This window comes from Opisthocomus hoazin, chromosome 14, assembly GCF_030867145.1.
Source record: "Opisthocomus hoazin isolate bOpiHoa1 chromosome 14, bOpiHoa1.hap1, whole genome shotgun sequence".
Classification (NCBI taxonomy): domain Eukaryota; kingdom Metazoa; phylum Chordata; class Aves; order Opisthocomiformes; family Opisthocomidae; genus Opisthocomus; species Opisthocomus hoazin.
In genome coordinates this window covers 15,810,346-15,834,391 of record NC_134427.1, presented here as the reverse complement: position 1 = coordinate 15,834,391, position 24,046 = coordinate 15,810,346, and the positions used below count along the sequence as shown (strand labels likewise).

At 44.6% G+C, this 24,046-nt stretch overlaps 1 protein-coding gene across 1 annotated transcript in view; it reads right to left on the bottom strand.

Annotated features, from left to right (window-relative positions):
• The window catches only part of PASD1 (PAS domain containing repressor 1), a 57,349-nt gene that overhangs the window by 30,009 nt on the left and 3,294 nt on the right, over positions 1 to 24,046 (bottom strand). The window contains exons 2-5 of the mRNA XM_075435507.1: positions 3,984 to 4,075; positions 2,447 to 2,503; positions 877 to 1,031; positions 22 to 113 (exon numbers count right to left, since the gene is read on the bottom strand). Coding sequence (XP_075291622.1) covers positions 22 to 113; positions 877 to 1,031; positions 2,447 to 2,478 — 279 coding nt within the window. The 5' untranslated portion in view covers positions 2,479 to 2,503; positions 3,984 to 4,075. The remainder of the gene's footprint in view (positions 1 to 21; positions 114 to 876; positions 1,032 to 2,446; positions 2,504 to 3,983; positions 4,076 to 24,046) is intronic.

The window sequence follows — 24,046 nt, the reverse complement described above, 5'->3', positions numbered from 1 at the left end:
GCAGCTTTAATTTCTTCTTACCTCTAACATCAACTGGGTGAACTCCTCATTGCTAAGAAATGAAGGCTTCCAGTCTTGTCTAATCTCACAGGCTTCTGTCTGTGCTGTGATTTCTTAAAGAGAAAACATGAAAAAAGCAACATGACTCATGCTGGTTGGATTTTTTTTTTCTCCATTTTCAAGTAACTGTAGATTTCTTTTAAGGGGCTTTCACAGGAATCATCCTCAGATCGTTCTCCACACAAAGCCTTCCTGTATGCACCAGTCATTTTCCACGCCATCACAACACAAATGCACTAGAAATTAAGCAAAGGAAGTGGAGACATTTTGGGTGGTCTGAAGAAATCCTTCAAAAATTAAGGTCAATGGGCTGATTTCAGAGTAGCTGAGCATCACCATGAGCAGAGGGTGCCTGCGACTCTGGAGCCATTTCAGGAAGGCTCACAGGAGTGCCAGGGCAGCAGGACAGGCTGCACCCAGCCATCTCCCACCCCAGGAGACCTGGGAACAGGGCACAAAAACCCCTTTACCCTGGCTTTTGTAGGGCATACTGTTCCTCAGCTCTTCTTCCCTCATGCTCTGCGAGCGTACAAAGCATGCCAGGGGATGTGGTGGCCAGCGAGGGAAATGGAGCGATGTCACTACATTAAGAAGCATACAGCACTGCATCTTTCCAAGTACATTTATGTTTAACTGTATTCAAACCTAGACTGAGGCCAACTGCTGGGCCTTATTCTGCCCTTCACTTAGGTTCATGTCCTCTCTGGAGGTCTTAGAAGCTTGGAAAACCAGTTTTCATTTTCTGAGTGGAAACTGGCTGCTGGGCAGATGGGGACCCAACACCTTCAACAGGAGCAGGCCAGTGCCCTCCAGTACCTTTCTGTTTCTGTAAGAAGTCGATGGTCCTCTGCAGTATTGTGGACTTGTCCATCTTGAGAGGGTGGCCATGGCCCTGCAGCATCGTGCAAAGCTCTTTAATGAGGACATTGAACTGGTCTCTCCTCTTCTTTTCAGATTTGTTGCGTGACGCCCTGGGTGACAGAAATATAAATGCCACTAAATAAAATGAAAGACCTACAGCTTGACCCAGGGAGAGGCAAATGGCCCTGCCTCGGCAAAACACTTTAAATAAAAGAATCTGAACTCTGCCGGGACTGCTCATTTGTTTAAAATTAGGCTCGGGCATAAGTGCCTCGCTGGTGCTTACAGCCTTGCAGCAGGGCTGACCTCACCGTCAGCAAGGAAGACGTGGAGGTAACAACCAACGATGCCCATTCATGTGAGCGAGACCACATCCTTCTATATATTTCAGCAGCAGTTCCCATTGTTTCAAAAACTGTGACAATGAGCTGAAGGTGTTATGGGTGAAATTTCTCCAGTAAGAGAAGTCCTAGCATCTACATGCTCATGTTTTGCCCACCTCATTTTTACGAACTTCTGTTTTGCAGTTAGTAAGCACACATATAAAGGTCAAAATGTGACACATTCCTTATTCCTTGACTTGTACTTGCAAAAGTAGCTTAGAGAGAGACAATACTGTGCAGGGACAACTCAACTGCAGAATGAAGTCAAGCACATGCTCTTGTATCTGGTTTTGACAATCTGCTGCCATGATATACGAAACCAGGAATGTTAAGAGTCTGGCTGCGGAAGCCACAGACTAGCTTCCAGCTGTCACTAATACAATTTAAGAATGTTTTCTTAGGGTTTTCCCCTCCATTAAAAACAATAAAGGAGAAAGCAAATCCATTCAGTTTCTTCCACAATGTTCTTTCCAGTGGTTGTATCTGAGATAACCCTATTTCCATACAACCCCTTCCAGTAGTAATTAAATTTTTTTACAAGTGTATTCATGGTGATACACGCTTCCGGTGATCTAAACCAAGTGTGGTGTGCAGAAAGCATTTCCATTCATATTCAGGTTGGCATTTGGAGGTTCTCAGATCCAGCATTTACGTTCACAGCCTTCTCTGTTTTGGCACTCTTGTACGATGACTAATTAGAACTGAGCCAAATGCTTCTCTGAAGGGAAACTAACTCGTACCTGTGTTAATGCAGGACTGCTCTCTAAGTTTCACGGGGAACTCTACCCCACGTAGGCAGTACTGCGTGGTGTCAGTAAAATCACAGGTCAGGAGTCCTGCACCAAGATAATAAAGATAATGCCATGGGACAACACGAGATTCTGAGGGCACGACATCTTACTTTAAGGATCACTCAGCTCATCAATCCACCTTAGGGGCAGTTAAACAGGCTATGAGAAGCCTGAAAATGATGACTTAATTATGCTCTTTGTGATCTGCTATATACAGCCTGTAAACTGCATGGGGAGTTTGCCTCTGACATCAGTGGGCCCCAGTACTTTTTTAAGCATTGGACAACACGGTTTTTACAATTGTCCCCCGAGAGAGCTTTGACTCGCAGTGCTCTGTGCATCCCTTCATACCTCTTTGCCCTGTCCTTCTCATCTTCATCCATCAGTTCGTTTACACAACACAGGGCTCTGGAAGGAAAAGACAGAAGTACTTACTGAGAGATATTCCCTGATCTTGTTGAGGATTGTCAGAATATGGAGCTTACTGGTTTGTACTTTCTGACCCCCTGGACTCCAAACTCCACTCTTGTTATATAGTTTCTTGCTTGTTCCGTCAGCTGCTGAGGCTTGAGGAGTGAAACCATTGCTATACACTCAAACACACAGCTACAATAAGTGTGACTTTAGAGGTAAAGAGCTAAGAGCCAGCAGCCCCTCAGCCTGCCTTTGCACTCCCCTCTGCCACGGGACGGGGAATCCAGCCGAAGCGCCCAACTCTGCACAGGAATCGGCATCTCCTCTGCAAATCTGCACAGGAATCAGCATCTCTTCTGCACATGTGTGAGCCGATTTGACTCTCATGTCTGTACCAGGCAGCACTGCGCCCGGTACTGTTCTGAGAAATCAAACAGGCTGCTGGCTTGAAAAGCATCTGAGATTTCTTTCCTAGTGGAAGGGCATAGGAGGAAGAAGGTAACTGTGCTAATCCCCAAAAGGATTACTATTAGGCAACAGCAGGGTATTATCAGGACATCTGAGTGATGACATGATTGACAGGTTCACCCAAAGCACCCTGCAGCCAATGACTGCTGCTTGTGCTGGTGGACTTCCACCCCATCATCTGTGTCCTACCACTGGGATTCATACCCAAGACTTCAAGTTAAAACTTCCTCACCTGGCACTAACCAGTGAAAAGAAGGGAATGTGACCTGGGTTCTGTATGTCCCTGCACCAGAACAGTCACTGTGGGCTGCTGTCTGTATCTTAACTGTTCCTGCAGCACAGGTGAGGAGAACAGTTGGCAACAACTCCCAGCAGGGACGTGGTACTCTCAGGTCCCATGTAATGATGGAAAATTCAACACGAGGGTAACTCCTCCTCCACTAGTGACTTGCTTTCTATGACTCCGACGGGCTGAGTCCAAGGGATGGGGAGCCAGGCAGACGCAGGGAAGCCAGCTGCCATCACTCCATGCTGCTTTGCCCAGGTCACCTCTGCTGGGTTGCATCCCCCTCAGACATCTTCAAGGAGGAGACGGCACCTGCAACTGGCATCAGCACCAATCTGCCTCCACCTCTAGTGAGCATTTTCACTGGCAAAACCCTCCCACCCCACCCAGCACCCAAGGAGTATTTTTCAATGGGTACATCCAAATGTTCTTCCCTGCACTGAGACTACTCCAAGCTCAAACAAATTGGTGGCTATGAAAGTTAACACGAAATAAAATCACCCATAAGTGATAGGAAGTCAAAGATGCTGCTCACAGTAAAACATACAAAAATTTACCCTCCCTTTCCTGCTCCAGGGCAAGGATCTCTCTCCCTGAAGATGACCTGGGCAGAAGAAACTGTATGATTTCTTTTGTCCCAAAATATGAATGCACTCCATGGGCAGGGAGTGGTTCTCACTGCCTGAGTCACTGAAAGCTACAAGCCAAATTAGAAGTTACCTGTTCTATTCCTCAGATTCATCAGTCCAGACTGACGGTGTGGGATTAGCACTTCTTATCACCATGTAAACAGAGATGGAGAAAAATTAATCCTGGAAGGAAAAGCAAATCCAGTTAAAACACAGCTGCAGGCAAGACATAGCCTAGAGAGCAGCAATCACTTCAAGCTGAAAACATCTACCACCATAAATTAGAAACATGCTGAAGCAGAACTGGTGAAAGCTCAGCAAAGCCTCCTGGAACAGGAGCTGGACCATGTTCTGGGGCTCCCGGCTCTGTGTGCACCACCTCCTGCCACAGAAGCAGCCTGGGAAGGTCAACTTGACCTCTCGTGTCCAAAAAGCCATGTGGCCCAGCAGGGTGGAAGAATGACCCTACTAGCTTGGGGCCACTGAGGATCGATTGTAGATTGTGAGATTGAAGGAAACACAAGAAGGTGGCTGAAGAACCACTGCAAGAGACACACATCAGGCACGAAAAACCACTGCAAGAAACACACATCAGGCACGCATGCTGGAAAGGGCAGCTGGCACAGCGCAGGGGCTGACAACATGGGGCCACTGCTAAACACCCTGAGCAGCACAGATGCTGAGCAGTGACCAGGTGAGAGTGCTTTGAGGGGAGGTTCATGTGAGTAACATGAGACAGTGGGCCAAACCCCTGCTCACTGCAGCTACATGGAATTATATCCCTCCGTTTGCTCAAATGAATTGGCTCAGATAAAGTGCAATAGGGTGATTGTACATCTAATATGGAAGGTGCCTGCAAGACGTTACCTGAACCTCCTGACACAACAGAAGTAGCATATAAAATATCTAATGTGTTTCAGCAGTACATGGTTCAGTAAAAAAATGCAGTTGGGATGAAGCAATCATTTTCAGTTTGGAATATGAACTTCCAGAGAAAATTTCACACAACTCCCGACATCCCCAGTGAAGCTGCAACTGAAAACAACACCTACGCAACAAGTTTAAACATGGTGGATCTGCTATGCTTCTGTTCTCAAAGTCATACGCTGGCCAAGTGGCAAGGTTTCATCCCAGTTCAAAAGGAGCGTGTGATCTTATTTGTCACCCTACTGAGCTATCACAGAAATGAGGTGCTTATCTTGGTCACTGCTGCTCATCGGCCAGTGCTGTTTTATCCAAACGATGAGTTATTTCTCCTCTAGAAGAACGACCCATACGGAAGTTTTGCTAACTCGTAATAGGTTTGGAGACATGTAGGTATACAGAAAATTCTTTTTAAAGCAATGGATTAAATTCTAAAAAATGCTTGTGAATATGCAAACACATCTACCACAAATTTTCAGGAAATATTTTTTCTATACGGGCTTAAGTATACAAAAAATCAGCCAAACAAAAGGATTCTGCCCGAGCTTTGAGCAGAAACCTTCACACTGCCTCGCCTGTCGGTGGTCTAACAGCCGAAAACTCCCGGGAAGTCTGACAGGTTTTCTGCCTTGCATGTGCGGCTGCTCTCCCAGCCAGCTTGAACAGCAGTAAGTTGAGGGAAGCTGTTTGGTCACTGAGAGAGCCAACAGTCCAGCTAACGCTCGCTGAGTCTACATTGGGAAACAAAGCCCAGATTCTCATCTCTAGCTGCAGCTATCGCATCCCGCACCGTATGGTGATGTGAGCTGCGAGGGGCAGAGGAATGAGGCTTCCCAGGTCAGCCCCAGTGGGACACCCCCAGTGAACATGAGAGATGTCCTCAGTCAACACCAGACTTCGAGGCTCTAACAGAATACATGGCTATAAAAGCATTCACAGGCCCAAACGCACAGAGAAGTTTTTGCATGATGCAGCAGGATGGCGAGCTGCAAAACGTCTGAGTAGAAGACACCTAAGGACAAGAATATTCTTAACCGGATTAAGCACTTCAGGACTACATTTAGCTAAGTGTTTTTTGTCTTGTTATGAGCCAGAGCTAAATATAGTAACCAGAATACTTAAGAATAGTTTCATAAGGGTTGTATGCACTCCGCAGCGAGATAAGACACTTAGCACTACGGGCAGCAGTATGTCTGTGTGTTAAGAGTATTTTAAATAGCTCCAGACAGAATCTCTTTGACCTTAACTGTATTAACCAGAGGGATCAAAATTTATTTATTGCCTCCTGAAAATCCTCCCCTGCAGCACCTAAAGGATTCCTGAACTCCACGGGCACTTAAAGAGAGAGGGCACTTGTCAGTGCTGCTACCACAGGTTTTCACCTCACCTACAACAGGTGAGGATCAGCTTTCTCACAAAGAAATGCACATCCATCATTGCTTATGCCCTCTTTAGAGGGAAAAAATTTTTCTTCCCTTGTACAGGGAGTCTCAAAAAACACTCATAACATCTTAAGGGCAAGTTATATTTCACACTTTTCAAAGATCACAGTATTTGAAGTTGTTTCCAGGGTTACAGAAAGGGTAGTGTAGTATGGCAGCCTTAACAAGACAAATGGACTTCTCAGACACACAGCTAATAGTTAAAGCACCATTCCATGCTATCTGCAATATTCTGGCACATTTTTTACCGAAGAGAGAATAGGAGAGGGGAATTTTTAAAAAATTTTTGTTTTGCCGAACACTCTGACTGCAGGAGTCATCTAAAACTGCCAACTTTTGACGAAAGAAAATGTTTATTTATTGGCTTGCTGCAAATCATCAAAATATTAACATTACCTTAGGATGACTCTTAATGGAACATCACATTAGTAAGAATTATCCCCTGAAACCAACAGTTCCTATGAATGCTTCATTATAGCTTTAATTTTAATTATTTGGTTATGTCACTGATGGCAAGGCAAAGATCACTCTGTGAGTGTAACGCTGCACATTTCTCTGTGAGCAGCAGCAAATAAAGCTTTCATCGGTCACCTAAAAAGAGTCCCTGAACCCAGATAATTTGATTGCTTTTCCCAACTATATCAACCAGTCTAACTAAAAATAATCTCTATGCATAAAAATCTTGTTGTGCTTGTATTTAAATTTTCATAAAATTTTGCATTAGAGTAATGTACGACAGTTAGGGAGTCTTTATACTGTAGGAAATACTTTCATCATGGAAATGTGCTGTGCTAATAATTTGCACAGATTTTACATGCAATGAATTCAGCAGAGAGCCCTCAATTACAAGCTGCAGCACTTTGCGGCACAATGCAGTCATAAATAAGAGAGTTAATGCATTCTCCAGCAATACGATTTATATGTCAATATGCCAATGTTTCATTCTTCTTGAGGCAACAGGAGGGCATAGCTGTGGTTGACAGCTAAACGGCTGATTTAATTTTTAAAAGGCAGAATTTAACCTTTTCAGTAAAGTGCTACTGATTCAATTATAAGATGCTAATGCAAATGACATTTGAAAAACCAAACAGTGCTGTTTAGCAAGGAAGCGATCAGCACCTCCGCTCACGCGGAGCACTGAAGCCCTGCCGCCCATCCTGCGCGGCCCAACGCTGAGCTACCCAGACATCGCCCCGTCACGCAGAGCACAGAGGACAGCCCCAGCAGCGGCGCTCAGCCTGCTGCTGCAAAGGTCTTTCTCCTCTACTGAGCGGACTCAGATAGCAGACAGGACAAGGGGCAACAGCTTTAAACTATAAGAGCGGAGATATAGACTGGATAGTAGAAAGCAGTTCTTTACTCTGAGGGTGGTGAGGCAGTGGCAGAGGTTGCCCAAGAAGCTGTGGCTGCCCCCTCCCTGGAAGTGTCCAAGGCCAGGTTGGATGGAGCTCTGAGCAACCTGGTCTGGTGGAAGGTGTCCCTGTCCCTGGCAGGGGGGTTGGATCCAGATGATCTTTAAGGTCCCTTCCAATCCAAACCATTTGATGATTCGATGATTCTATGACCCCAGTGACAAACTTACCCATCTTTGAGACAAATGTTTCTGGGCAGACTTTGTCCCAGCGCTACAGCAAGCGGGCAATAGCAGCAGCAGCTGCTCTGTACCGCTGCGGCATGACCCGCTGCCGGCGTACCCCATCCGGCAGTGCCTCGCCGCTGCCGCGTCACAGCTCAGCGTGAAGGCATGATGCAGAAATGCAAAGACAAACAGTCGTGGCAAAGGAGTGGCATCTCTGCATTACTTGATGTGCTTCCTTACTTTTTTGCTGCCTATATTTTACCCTTTCCTTTCCTTGCCGTGCCTTGCCTTCTGTTGTTCGTCACTCTTTCCTGCTCTTCTTTCACTTATCTTCCATTAGTTTGCAATTCAGAGAATGGCTCTTTCTTGAACATGGGTTTTTCCATCTTCACATTTCTTACTTCATCTGCTTTCATCTTTCCATTGCTTTTCCTTCTCTGCATTCTTCACTTTCCTCTTCTCAAAAAAGAAAAAAAATGTTGTAATGATCTCAGTATTGACAATCGATCAGCCATCTAAGTGTGGGAACTCTTGGCTTGCCCAGGTCTGAGGCATGCAGGATTGCCAAATTCTGGTCATGGACACACTGCTTCATAGATCATGCTGGTGAGGATCGGGATGGGTGTCTTCAACACAGGTGGCTCCCACATCACCTTGGTCCAGGTGCAGGAGCACCGGGTCCTGTCCCATCTGCTAGCTCCTAATTCCAGTTTCAGACCCTTTGCCTCTTTGGAGGAGCTGGGATCTCCCTCAGTTCGGTGGGAGCTGGGCCGCTCCACCCTTTACAGAAACCTTGCCCTACATCTCCACCACGGGACGGCTGAGGGAAACGGTCTCGTACAGCACATTCACCTGCGGCAGCTAACACACACCTTCACTCTTCACGGGTGTCAAGGCCGTGACTGTACCTGTATTTTCACCCAGCATCTTTGTTTACTGGAACAGTGATTGTAGTGGTGAATCAGTGAGGGAACCGAATACTCTGTGTCCTCTTTTGTTCACCTCTCAGAAGAAGACTTTTTGTGCCACTATTGTAACTGTTGCGTCTCAATGTGCTCACTTCTCTACAGCATACTCTCCCCTGGTTTATTCAGCTCTAAATTTAGCTTGTTACCTGTGACAGATTTATGACTACATTCATTATAGCAGTAACAGCTTCAGACAGAAGCTAAGAGGGACCCAAAGAAAATGGATTATACAAAACAATTACGCCATAAAAAAGGCTGTATCAGAAGACTGTGATTCAGCACAGAAATGAAATTACAAAAATAGGGAGGAACAATGGTTGTATGTTGCTTTGTTGTTTTTTTAACCAGAATATGCTGTTATCTGACATTAGAAAGGGGGGAAAGGATTAAAAACTAACAGACAGAAAAGATGATTACTGGAACATTTTGTTCTCTAGGATTTTTGTCAGATCCTGGAGAAAATAGCTGGCGAAGTTTATTCTGTTCCAGCAAATTACAGAACCTTGCAGGGTAAAAATACAACATTTGTAGAATATTATTTAAAATGTCTCCAGGGTTTCTGTAACAAGACGGGCATGCATTTAATTAATTCTATCAATTTGTCTAATAGCCCCTTAAAATTCTCAAAACACGGCAAAAGGCAGAACTGCTGACTCACAGCCCTAAGTAGTACAGAAGTATACTTCTACTGGCACAAGCAGGGTAGGATAAAAAAGCATATGCAAATAATACTTCTTCTGCAGTCTTGGATAAATACCTGTGTGTGTTTGTTACTACAGGAAAGGTAAATGTGTGTTGTCATACGAAATGATGATATCTAACCTATAAACAACTTTTTACCACGCCTGACTCAGTCAGACATAGAGCCAGATAATCCAAATAATAACGCCATTTTCCCTCCTGTAAGACGGGAGCAAAGGCAGTTGTCCACAATTAATCCTTCAGCAGAAATTGAGATTGTGTTTTCACGGGACTGTTTCCAGGAAAGGCAGATAGAGCTAAAGAGAAGGCAGCAATACTGAAATCTAACAGTCAGAATTCTTTTTGAACAGAATGTTCTCCAAAATTTCCAGCAAATACAAATGCTCTTGGAGCTCTGCTTCTGCTTATGGCTGATCCTGCTGGCGCGAAAGCCTGTGTGGGTGGGTGGGCGCACAGACACATGTTTATAAACACACATTTCGCTTCAGAGCTATCTGAAAAAAAAAAAAAAAAAAAATACCGAGAGCAATTTCTAGCAAGGAAAGCGGTGGTGACATTGTGGCTGACTCCGGCACCGCTCACCTCCTGACGCTGGAAGTTGAGTAACCGCTCCCGCCGCGTGCACACGAGGGGAAGGCGAGCAGGGCTCCCTCGCTCATGCCTCCGGCCACCTCGTATCATACTCACTTTTCTGGCAAATCACAAAGGATGGCAGTGGGGTGCGGGGGTGGGAAGGTTAACCCAATAAATCTCAGCAATGAAAAAAGTGGCTCAGCAAGCTAAAAAAAGCCCCAACGCTATTGATTCTGCAGCTTAAACAATATGGACAACATCTGATCATAAACCCACTGCTGAATTTCTGGCTGATTGCAGGGTTTCATTCCAAATAGTTTTCAACACTATCAGAGCAAACCAGCTAGGAACATTTATAACAGAAACCAACACTCTCTGCTAACTCAGCAGTGTTGGCTTCTGCACCTACCGCAGAACTGCTGATGAAGCGGGTGCTGGGCACCCTGACGCCCTGTGCTCCCTTTCCAGGGATGAAAAGAGAAGCTGGAGCTTCTCCCTGGGAGGTGCTATGTGTTACTTCCACCAAGGAGACTTATCCTGCATCAGCTGTATTTATGGCATTAAGTGAGGTCATTGGGTCCTCTTTCAGTTTCAGATTTTGTTTTGGCAGCTATGTAGATACTAGGACAAACACGTCAAAACTGTCTTTTTGGATGTGTTACCCTGAAATCCTTCTTGTAAATCGTCTTCTCTTCTACTCACTACTGGTGAAACTCATCCCAAGCAGATAGCTGCATAAAGTCTATGTGTCATTAAACTACCTACTGTCATGCCTTCTGCTCTCCCCGTGCACAGAATAAATGTAATCACTAGACAACAAAGAAGATCAGCTAATTAAACTAAATACCTTTGCCTCTACTTTTCTCAGCAAGGGAACACCCTGAGCAACTATCAGTTCACTGGGAGAGGCAATAGTAGCATTCATGTCCCTAGCACTTCTCTTTTTCTCCTCAAACAACACATTTTTTGCTTTGCTTCTTCTTTGGCTTTCTTAATCTTGTACATAAAATGCATTTCACACGCTTGAGGATGGTACAGATGAGGACCTGAGCACTTGTACTTTGTGTTTGCTTGTGCTAGAGGTTGAACTCGTAATGTGAAGATAAATCTAAGGCCCGAGGGCTGCTTGCCTTGCACAGTAAAAGCAGGGGCCTTCAAATGGGTCAAGAGTGGGTCCTAGGTAGTTCTAGGACTACACTTCCAAAGTGCTGTGCTCTGGTGAGGAGAAAAACGCTGTGTATGAGTCAGCTTCAAAGTCCATCTGTTCACAGGCTGCAGGACCGTGGGAGCTACTTGTGGATTGGAGGATTTTCTTTTGAACTCAAAGATCTTCTGTCTACCTACGGTACTCCCCTGGCCATTGCCCCATAAACGTGCCTCGGCTCACTTCAAAACCCGATAGCAACCACAGTTGATCTTGGAGTCAGGATGCACCTGTGAAAGTGATGCACACTCCTATCGCCCATCAAAGCAAGAAGTGTCTACCAACTCCCTAGCCCATTTAATTACAGAAGCCTGATACTATCAGGACTCTTCCACTATGTGACCAGATGTTTAGCATAGTTGATCCACACCTGCACAGCGGGTCTGCCCCTTTCCGGCATGCACAGACTGACCGTATGCGACACAAATCAGAGCCTCCTGGAAGCACACGGCTTTGCTACACCTGCGCTGCCCTGTCCACACTCAATGCCACGTCCCTGGCTTCCCCCTCCAAGAAAGGGAAACACAGCTGCTCCTCTGCTGCTGTTGGGCAACACGTGGGAAGGCAGCTGGATGGGCTGGGTGCTGTACGGGCAGTCTGCAGATAGCTGGTTATCCTTGGCTCTGTCATTTCTGCGCTTCCTTAGGTCTGCTTGGTCCTCTACATGGCCTGGGGACCCCTCTGGCTGGTAAAGTGGGAGGTCTTGGAAGTCTGATTCTTGTTCAGTGTCCTTTGATTTGCGATGAACCACGTCTGCTTTTTTGACGCTTTGCAAGCAGCTTGCTGCCATCCTTTCTCTCCTCAAACGCTTTTACATCCGGAAGCCACGGCACACTCCATAAACACAGTTATCCTTGTTGTACAAGTGAGGAAACAGGGGCACACATTTTACTTCTGTCTCTTCTTACGAGTGTCCCAGTTTTGGGCAACTGAATTTCAAACAGTAAATGTAGTCGCAGCCTAATTTTCAGTAATGTTGAAAGCCAGCATAAGCACCTACAAATAATGCACATTTTGGAAAAGCTCGACCTAATTTATTGACCCAAGGTCATGCAGCAGACTTAAGAAGTGAATCCAGATGTCCTGATGATTAGCTCTGTCTATTGGCATCCAGTCAAGTCTTCCCTCCTAAAATAAGCTTCCTGAGGCATCTAAGACTATAGTCTTAGAACTCCCTTAAATACGCCGCACTGGTAAGAACTGATTTTCAAATGAAGGAGGGGGAAGAAAACCCAGTTCATTATTTTTTCCTCAAGTGATCACTGACTGACCAATGAACAGGCCGCTCAGAGTCACTTGATCTCCAACTTCTTCCTACAAATAAAAAAAAGGAAGATTCTTCTCCCTTTTCAAGCAACACGAAGAAAAAATGTTCTGCCTCAGTAATTCTAGACCTGAGTAATTTAATCTGCTCTCTGTTGCAATCTGCTTCCCATGTGTATCACCAGCCTGGAATTTCTGGAACTCAATACATAAGGAAGCTATTCAAAAAAAGGAAATACTAGGACAAAAGGATTAAAGATAGGTCTGAACCAGATTGAAAGCCTCCCTACACCAGAAGGGAATTCAGCTCCTGATCCAGAGTTCAACTTCTTGACTTCGGCTCAAATCTCAAAGACTGCCAAAATGATGAATTTCCCAGAGCCAGACCACCTCTCACCTCTGGTTCAGAGACAGAGGAAACGAGAAAACAGGTTGAGGAGACCTGCAGTCGTATTGCAAGAGAAGTGGAACAGCACTAGCTGTCTGAACAGTTAAACTGCCCTATAGAATAGACTAGAATATCTCCGTTGGAAGAGACCTACAACAATCATCTAGTCCAACTGCCTGACCACTTCAGGGCTGACCAAGTTAAAGCGTGTTACTAAGGGCATTGTCCAAAGGCCTCTTCAACACCGACAGGCTTGGGGCATCGACCACCTCTCTAGGAAGCCTGTTCCAGTGTTTGACCATCCTCTCGGTAAAGAAAGGCTTCCCAACGTCCATTCTATGTAAAAGACCTGTGAGAAAATTATAAAGAGCTTTAGCAGTTAAAATTCAAAGTCCCCCATGCAAGCTTACTTAGAGTTTTATCTACTTATCCATTAAATGAATATCAAAGGATTCACTGCAGCTGAGCTAACTGACCTCATTTTACATCTTTGGCTTCACACGTCCAAGTTCAAGCATAAGAAACTTCTTTACCCTCTTGGTGTGTTTAATTCTGGAGCATTCCTGGTATAATGTGCACATAAGTCAAAAGGAATTTAAATAAAGCCCTTACATTTCAAAATTTGTCTTATCCTCATTTGGCTCTGAGACTTTCAGCTGCTTTCCTTAAATGATCTGCTCACATCTGCTCTCCAGCTGAATCGTGCTCATGCCCCACTGACCTTACCACTGCCATCTCTGTAATCTTGCAGCTGAGAATAACTAGCAATGCACCCAGTCCCTGTCAGCGTCAAGAGCCTTTCAAGAAAGAGGAGGTAGAAAAGAATCAGCCTTTATACAACAGGGAAAAGAAGGTTTTCAGAGAAAAACCATTGTTTGACTAAGATGAGTAATGGGAGCCGCACGCCTGAAGTGCCCTGGCCCAGCTCCCTCCGGCAATGGGAACTGGAGGCGTCAGCATCTTGCAGGATTATGCTCTACAACGGCAGCTGGCAGATATTTTTCTAATAGAGAGCACAGCAGCATCGTTCACAGTCATTTGATTCTGTTTGCTGCTGTTCCTATTCAAACCCGGCTAATCCGATCAAGTTATTTCTTGGCCTGTGCCTTAAAGCTGAATAGGTAAACACCTTTCGTAAGGTCTGAGCCCACTTGTTTCAAGTGTATGATTAAGGGCTAGGCTTGAGCATTATTGTGAGAAAACTCATCTCATTACTCAGAATTTCCAAAATCACTCACAGCTGTCTTGAAGTGGCACTTTTTCTATCCAGTGTTTTACTTCCTGCAGTACAAATCTATAACAAGGTTGCAAAAGGTCCCAAATACACTTTTGTGTTTCAACTGCCCTAAAAAACAGCTCTTTGAGCTGAGAATAGCTCATAACGGCACCAGTCAGACACCATGAGGCCAAATATTTTCTGTGGCTACCAGACCTTCTCCACAGATGTCTCTTCTTGTTTACCATGAAGAAGACAGATGATAAATATAGTCAGCAAAAGCATTTTGGACAAAGTCATGCTCATTTGTAGTATTTGCATTAACTAACACTAGAAGACTTAAGCACCAGAAAAGATGTTGATCCAGGTGTAATTCCATCACTGTTACACCAAGGATGGATTTGAACTATCGAAGCTTACAAATTATTTTCCAGAAGAATTGCTGCCACTTCTGTCACTGTTATTGTTAATAATATAACCATTTTTCTTTGTTCTTTAAAACATGCCCCCAACACACTTCCCTTTCTCTTCTCTGACACACTTAACTTCACATCCAATATTCTCTTTTGCACTATCTTGCCCACATCACTTCTCAACTAGCTCCTCAAAAGATGGTTATTTGTTTTGAAAGCTTCAGGAATAAAAGAATATTTAAACAATTAACTGCAATCATATTCACCATTCTGCATGGTACTGCTGATACGCACTAGAAATCTAATGAGAAAGCAAAACTTTCCTTCAGAAAGAAAAGAGAAGATAAACATCCACAGATCTCACTCTCTCTCTTATTACTTTTATATCTTTTTCAGACTGCAAATATGTCAGTCACTGGAACACTTTCATACTAGGTCATTATAGTTACACATATTACGCACAAAGACCCAAGGCCTCATTCTGTCGTAGATAAGATATTCACATACATATCCTTTTTTTTCTCTTGCAGTTTATTTGCATGGTTGGCTGGATAATCAGCCATAATAACAAAATATGACTCAGCATGACTGAATGCCCACTTTGCCTTGGGGATTGTCTTGGAGGTTTTTTTTTTTAACTATTTACGACCAAAAAAGATGTGTCCCTCCCAGATAATGTTCATGTAAAAAAGATTTGAGTAAGCACAGAGACTCAGGGCAAAGGGAACGGATCAAACAGCAGCGTTTCTGCTTAGCCGCTCTGCCCAGTGCTGCTGAGCGCCCGGTCCCCCGTCACCCGCTGCAGCACGGACAGGCGGGGAAGGACATGGGGCAGAGAACCAGTCCTGTCCCACAAGGATGGGTATGCCTGAAACTAAGGACTTGTGGGTTTTTCTGGACTGTCTATGATTACAATTGTGCAAGCATACATACATAAGTCTATCTCTCTTGAAGGGTAACTCTCCTCTATGAAGTAGTTAGCAGCAGCAGCGATGGATGCTGCCATCCTGCTGAGCAATCCTGGCTCTATGGATGTGGCTGACAAGGTCTCAAGCAAGAGACCAGGCCAGCTGAAAAGGCTGCAGTGGGAGATTGCGCCTCACCTGCGATGGAGTGAAAAGCGCATCGAAGAGCTTGGCCCTTCATTTCGCCAGATCCATTGGCACATGCCTCTGTTTTTAACCATCTGTGTAATTCGTGGGTGGAGACAGTGAGATTTATTTGGATTTATTTGTGCTTTCCAGAATTAGGATAAACATGAATTTCTTACCTAGAGCTTTCCTGACCAAAGCTCCTTAAACCATACATCCATATACTAACAATGTCCATACTGTATTTAACGGCTGGCTGCGAAAATACACATTAAATTCAGCTGAGGGAAAGACTCATACTGTAATGTACATGCATAAAACACACATGGGTAAAAAGGGAGCTTGTTTCTGTGATGATCTGACTACATAATATCACCAAGGCCAGCAAGATCCCTGACAAGCATTGACGCAGTAGCACGAAGCCAGCAGCAGAAGTTAAAAATGCCCATGACCTTTAGCTGGCAGTCCCAGTTTCCTCAGAATTTCACACCGTGTTCAAGAGGCAACGACCATCTGTACTCCCAGTCTCTCTCTTTCATGCACTGCTGTTGTGCGTGTCTCCTAAAACTCACAAGCAAACTATACAATAGCTGAGCCAAAACTCTAGCAGGGAAAATGTTCAATTAGGCAGAGAGAAAAGCTAACCCCCTCCTTCCTTTTCTTCCTCTCATCAGCCCTTCTGCAAAAGATCAGCAGTAAAATTCCTATCTACTTCACTGAAATTGGTATTACACCCGTCCCGACTGGACATTAAAGCCTCTTCCAATTTAACTCAGTTTTGTTTTCAACGAGTGAGAAGCACAAAACGAATACGAAATTAAAACTGTGTCCTTAATTATTGCTTATGTCCGGCCAACGCTTCAAAGACCCAGCAGAGTTGTCAAGCGGCACAGAACACCTAGACCTGGCTCACCTCCCCGCCAAGGACCGTGCCCACCACCGCAGCCTGGCATCGGGTGGCCAGGGGCAAAACCGAGGCAGAGGATGGACGTTTGGGTGCTCCGGCTGTCGCCTTCCTGCTGAAGCCAACACCAATTCTTGCGCCGTGACCACGTCCCAGTGGCAAAATCGGCAGCTCTGTGCTCATCCTGTGGACAAATGCCGCATGTTGTAAACTGGGATGAAGCTGGCCGTGTTTATCAGGGTTAAGCATGTTTGGCTCTCTTCAAAGTGAGCCCCTGGTTATGATCAGTGCCGTCACAAAAAGTAATCCAAAGTACCTAAGCTGCTTTCTTTTATGCTAAAGTTTAAACGAATAAGAAATCAAGTACAGCACCACAAAACGCTTCTCTTCAGCCTGAGAAGCTTGTTTACCACTGCCATGGTAGCTGAATGGCTGAATGAAATATTTACAACTATTCATGCAATCAAACTCATTTTCCTTAGGAAATAACTGATTAGGTATCTCACATCTGCTCCTGACAATGATTTAAGCCTGCGCTGATCCGTATCTAGACCTGACATGAATGCTAATGTTTTAGAAACAGTCATCCCTAATTGGAGGGTGACGACAGGCTGTCCGGCTCTGGTGGTGACTGACTGCAGTTGGGAAGTTCTGTATCTACAGGTGAAGGATGACACAGTCAGCCCACAATTTTCTCTAACCTTATGACCCAGGGCTTAGGAAGCCTGGCAGGAGATCGAAGTTAGAGCAGAGCTTGACGCGGAATTATCTTGAGAATTATCTTCCTATCCCTGTCAAAAGTTTTTAATATCTCACAGCTGTTTGCTTCTCCTATGCAGAGCAGCAATCCTGCTCCATCAGACTGCGGCATCGCATGTCATCCTGCCAGCAATGTTTCCCCATCGGGGCTCTTTGATTGAAGCTGCTGCAAGTGTTGCAAGGCTGGGAGGAAAATCAGCTGCTAGTAAAGCTGATTGAGAATGATTCCCTAACAAAGCGTGACGTTCATGTCAGGAAAAACACAAAAATAAATTTCACATTTTTGCTCAAAAAAATAGCTGTTTTAGGGGTAAACAGTCAATGCCAATGCACCGTTAGAGACAGAGAGAGAAATCTAATGTTTAATAATCTGATTCAATTCATCCAGCAACCCTCTTTTCCACAGGAAACCCATCACAAGAACTTACAAAAAAGCAGGAAAAGCAAGTATTTATCGCAATGGCTCTAAACCTCGTACTCTTTGCCACTGCACAGAGCAAGGGAGAAATCTTCGCCCCTCTCAGGTCAGCTGCACAGCTCTGCAGCGCTGTGTCAGAGATGCCGGTGATAAAAGAGGTGATCGGTGTGGCTGCTCCTTCTGCTGAGGTGCATCCATGGAGAGAACAGGGCTCCCTACCTTCTGACAACAGCAACTAAGTCAGAACAAAACTTTTGGCAACACCTCTAACCACTATAAATTTTACTTCAAGGACAAGGAACCAAATAAAAACTACTGAAGAAAATGAACATTTGCCTGCAAAGGACCTTGTCGAGCTGTAAATCAAATATAAACAAAGTCTATATAAGTGTCTGACAGTAATCTCTGGAACAGTCAAGAATGCCTCATAAAAGTAGATTTCAAACACAATCCAAAGAAGATTAAACTGACAATTCATCTCTCTTAGGACTTCTATACAGCATAAATAGGCATTATGCCTTCCATGTAAAGAAGCTCATTATCTGATTTATTCACTGATATCTCTTTTTATTCGAACAATTCAAACCAGACTATATTAGAAAATCCCAGAATAGTTTCCTCAGTGCTGCAGCTTTTGAAATAAGATGATGATGTATATTTATAAAATTTTACTTACCGTGCAATCAAATTCATGTTAATATAATACACTATCTCTAAGGACAATTTTTAAGATAGATGCTATTCCAGCTGGATCACATATTAATACTCATATGCTTTCCTTCAAAAAAAAAATCAAAACACAGAAGTTGTTCTTCTTTGCATTAGTCTTTTTTCCATCCCTCAAACGAAAGCAGAGATTCTGCTCTAGTCACAACAGCCTACTACCAACTAACTAATTGGTCTAACATTCTAGATCTTGATAGCTCTACTAGTTGCCTTTTTTAACTCCGAATATACCCACGACAGGGAATTTGGCTCCGGATTCAAAACATGTGCCATGGATAAGACAAAGTTCTGATTCAGTCTCATTTCTTGTTTCCAAATGGTTTAGCGGCAGTTTTAGCCCATTGCATTTATTCTTCTCCCATTTTAGGCAATGGATCTTTGCCCTTTCCAGACAGTATACAGGCCTACTGCAGAATCATACACACTCTCCTACTCTAACAGCCTTCTCCTGGGACCCTCTCCTTCCAAACTCTTTACTATTACCAGAAAGTAGAAAAATGGAGTTGTAGACAATTTTCCCATGCAACAAAATTTTCAGCAAGGGTTCCCACGTGGTGCAAACTTTCCCAAATAACAGACTTCTGCTCTGGCCCCGGTGAGACACAGATACCAGGAGGTCTTGCAGTTGAAGAGCCAAGTCCCAAGAGACGTGAAGATGTCCCAGAGAAGAAAGTGATTTAGCTTCACAGAAGCCCATGCTCCGGCAGAACGAGCAATGAGAACTGTCTGTCCCAGGCACCCAAGGGCCAGCGTACACTCCCTCTGCAATTACACCGCTCCACATCACTGCTGCCCTGTGGGAGGCTAACCCCAGAGCTGATGACGGGAAGAAAATAAGTAACTCCCTTTTTCTATGTTGACACATTGTCTCCACTAATGACAAGGCTCAGCCCTCTGCAATAAGCAAGATTAAATGGCAAATGTAGGTGTTCAGATTAGCACAAAGAGTTTGTTTTATTAATGCTTCCTACTGTGCCCCTTCCATTACAGGCCTGCCCCCCAATGACGCCATTCCAATTATTCTATTTGAGAGAAAAAGCAAACTGTTGATATTGATCTTTAATATACACATCAGCAGCGGAGTCAGCCAAAGTCCCGTCTTTTTGCCGCACATGACTCACTTAACACACACACTTCATGCATCACTTCGTAAAATTTGGTTGGAAACAGTTTGATCAGAGTGAGTATTTTTAATTTACTGTAAATCGTGCCAGAGTACACTGCACTCAGAGACAGGACAAACAGGTTTACGGCCAAACTTCCTCAGCGAGGGGTGTAACCCTCCCCGGCTATTACAGCCTCTCTAATTGCAGCGTTTGCTGTGACAAGCCAACAGTGGACCAAACAACAGCATCCTCCTCTATACACAAAAACATCTTCGCAGTTTGTGCAGTAGAGCCTTGAACAGCCTAAACCCAAGGGCTGACACCCAGGAACATTTATTTTTTCTCTTGGGCTGATGCTCTTGGAGAGGTCCTCACTGCACAGAAGTTGATGGAAGTTCAACCTTTGCCTTCATCAGGGCCAGGATTCATCCCACTCCCTTCAGATAGAGCCTCTGCATTTGCTTGAGAATGTTCCTACAATGCTGCCATGTCTATGCAAAATAATTAATGGCAACGGGACCTCACCTCTTGTTCATTTATTTCTCAAAAAAAGTGGTTTACTTAGTGTGTTGTTTATGGTCAAAACTTTATTGTCCTGAAGCAACGTGCCACACTGCGCTGTGAGTTAAAACAAGGCTAAAGTAGGCTGAGCCCAGAAGAGAGCAAACCAACCTTCTTTTAAGCATGTGTGTATGCGTGTGTTTGTGGGCTGAACAGATGAAGCAAGAGAGGAGATCAGCATTTTTATGGATATGATTCCTGCTATTGCTACATACTCGAAAATCTTGCCAAAGCTTGGGTAGTTTGTAAACAAGAATAAACACACCTACAAACATCTCTGGGCTTATCTATTAGTCAATCAATCAAGCAATCAATCAACCTGCCTATAGCTGGCCTTCAACAAAGCACCTCACATTGACTTACAGATCACTGATAGACGAGGGGGAACACTAATTGCGGGGAGACAGAGGCGCAGCGTCTGCCGAGCCGTGGCACTGCCGTCGGGAAGAGAGAGGCTTGCCCAAACACCTGCGCAGAGCCAGCATGGGTGGCCGCCGCGGGGACAGCCCAGCCACCGGCCAAGCCCAGGGCGCCCGGGGTGAAACTCCACACGTTTCTGTCTCACACAACACGTCCCTGAGAAGTATCTCTGGAGGACCGTGGTCCCAGGAGCTGGCGGAGGGTGATGTCCAGGGTGGCGCAGGGAAGACCAAGCCCTTTGCTCTCCCTGCCTGCTAGAGACCCCCGGGTATAAGGGACCCGGCGGGAGGATGGCATAATTGTCCCCAGTCCATCTGCTCTGCAAAGGTCAGGTAGCACCAGTGTTCAGGGCAGTTGTCTGCCAGTGTCACCTCTTCAACCATATCCAGAATGCGTACATCACCGGCAAACCATCCCATGCTTGTCTTCCCCCACCATCAACAGGAGGCCATTTCCAGCTGCTCACGCATGTGCTTGGGTGTGTTTGCGTGTGCGTGTATCAGTCCTCCAAACCTAGAGCTCCCAGGTCTTGCTCTGCCTTCCCCCCCCCCTCCTAAGGAAAGATGTTTTACAGTGCTCTCCGTGGCCATATTTAGCCAGCCTCTTGGTTACCATAGTGTTACACACTAAAGAAGTGTTGACAAATTAATCAATTATACAATTGTGTTTGCCTAAGAATACAAGTCACAGTCAGATGATTCAACGCATTTCAGCAACTCCGTGGAGTTTGGTTAACACACTTCCTCTTCCACCATGTCAATACTGTCCTCATCTGCACTGTCATTTTTCCAGATTTCAATTTCTCTTTACCGGCAGCTTATCAGGTATGTGATCTCTGCTTCAGGCTAAGTCAAGCTTGCTTGCCTGCTTGCTTTCTGTCGTTTTTTTTCTTTCCTGCTCTCTTTCTTGTAATAAGATGCACATTATACATTCAACTTTCCTATAACAAAACTGTGTTTTTAAACTTACTAATCCATCACTAACAGTCAGCAATCACTTCTTTCTTCTAGAGGTTATCCAACACAATTGCAGAATTTTTCTCCGATCAGCACCAGAGCAGAGCTGATTTTAAGTCCAGCTTTGCAACTTATTTTAGGAATATCAGGTAGAAAGGGAACACCAACCCCAGCACTCCAGTCTCGGAAAACAACGCTATTAGTGGCTACTTCATAACATCTCTTCAACCTGCTGAGATGCACCAGGAGCTTCAGAACACGTCCTCATGTCCTACAACAAATTTACGATACACATCAGAAGCACAAAAGATTAAACTGTGTTGTGGCACAGGAAATGGCAGGTGAAGATCACTGCCAGCCCTGCACATCCTTGTATCCACACAAAGTCCACTAAACAGCGCTAGCAACTGACCCCAGAAAACACACCACGAAGTACAACACGGTCACTGGCCACACAACCTGAAGAAAAAACGCCTCTCTGGTCCAAAATCTGACGAACAGGTTAAACCAGGGAGCGTGCCAGAAAAAACTGCAGGCAATCGTGTCCGTCTAGTGCAGAAACTAGACATACTTTCAATGTCTAGTGCTTGAGAGGAAGGCAAATATGGGAAAAAAAAAAGACTCAAATCTGCAGCAATGGGGAAAATTCATTCTTGCTTTGGCCCCCAAGAAAACAGCAGAAGCCTTGGTGCATGGGGTTAATAGTCCAAAGAGAACAAGGTCCATCCTCCTTTCAACCTCACATTAAAAACACGACTATACTGGAGACTAGAGGACTAACTCTGCAAACTTCATTTCCTATCTCCAGGAACTCTCTAACTTAATTGTATAATCTCTTTCATAAGATTATCAAGATCTATCTCAAAACTACCCTAATTGAAAGGCTATTACACAACTTCGATCCTTAGGCAGCCAGAAGCTTTCTTCTAATTTCCCATCCAAATTTATTCATGACCAACTTTGACAATTTGATCTTGTGCCAATGCTATTATTTGACTTGGGTTTTCTGCCTTCTTGCTATTCAGTCCCAACTGTGTGTAAAAAGACCTACTGCAACTTGTCCATTTTTTCAAGTGGTCAGAGCTAAACAAACGATGCTCTTTAACCTCACCTCATACAATAGATGGTCCCTTTGTGTAACCACTCTAGCCCTCCTCCTGTTGTAATTTAACATTTTCTTGACGGGGTGTCCAAGGCTATGCAAAATCCCAATGGGCTACTCCATGAGCAACGGAAAGCTCTTGTACCAACGTTCTGTAGGATGATTTGTACAATGATAACATCATATTTCCCTGAATCTCTCATATTCTTTTTCTCTGATATCCAAGGATGTCAGTGGTCTCTTTCACAGCCGTATCGCACTGCTTGCTTGCAGCTACCTCCTGACCAGCCAGTGCATCCACATCTCTCCCTTCTGTCACACACAGCTGATGAGCTCCTGTTTCTACACTGGAAATTCTTGTTGCTGGTCTCCACGCTTAAAACTTTGCATGACTTCGCACTCAGCACTATTAAATGTCATTTTATTTCTATCACTCCAATCAACAAAGTCATCTAAATTCCTTTCATATGATAATCGGATCCTCCTCCTTATTGACAATGCCTCCCAACTTTGCGTCATCCTGCGCAGCACCTGGGCACACACCCAGACCCTACCCAGAGCTCCAGCCACTCCGTTCAACAGGCGCAAGCCTGGGCCCAAGGGAGCAACAGCACTAACCTCTCTCCATCCTGCTGACTCTCTTGGAACACCTTGCTCCATTCAGACAACTTTACTCGCATGCAACTGTTGTGTCTTTTCCTTGGCCAGCTCCTTTTCCACCTTTCAATTCTTGTATTGAAGCACTATCTTCATTTTAAGCAATAATGTCCTGTGGGGCATGGTATCAAATGTTTGGCTTTAGATAAATTACATTCCTGCCTTACCTCACCTAGATAATCTGTTATATAAAAAAGATGTTAGATTAGTGTAGCACAATCCACCTGTGATAAAATCTTGTTGTAATGTAGCCTGCTTCCTCATTATTTCAATGCTTAATTATTCTTTCCTACAAAATACGTCATGAGACACTCTGTACTATTGCATTCAAACCAGCAGGCCTATAGTTCCCTGCGCCGCTTTTAATTTTCTGACTGCACAGGGACTCCGTGTACAGGACACAACTGCTTCCCCTCTTCTGCAGCTGCGGAGCCCTGGGAGAGCCTTGCTGCAAGCCAGGCGAGCCTTGTGCCACTGCTTTCAGTATTCCAGGACTGGCAATATTTAAGTTTTGCTTGTTTTCTTTGGTGTTGGGGTTTGTTTTTTTTTTTCCAAAGTTTGCTACAAATAGCTTTAAGGCTCCTGCAGATTTAGTAATGACACTCTGTTCCAGATTCCACAGAAAGTTCTGCTTACATGAGAAAATTGTGTCATTTTTTAGAGACACCAGTCAGTTCTCCTTTCGGTTCAGGCACGGCTAATTTCAGTTCTGTGTAAATGGACTAAGCGCAGGTTTGGGCTGAGCCCAAATAAGTTCATTTGAACCGAAATAAGCAGGTCCT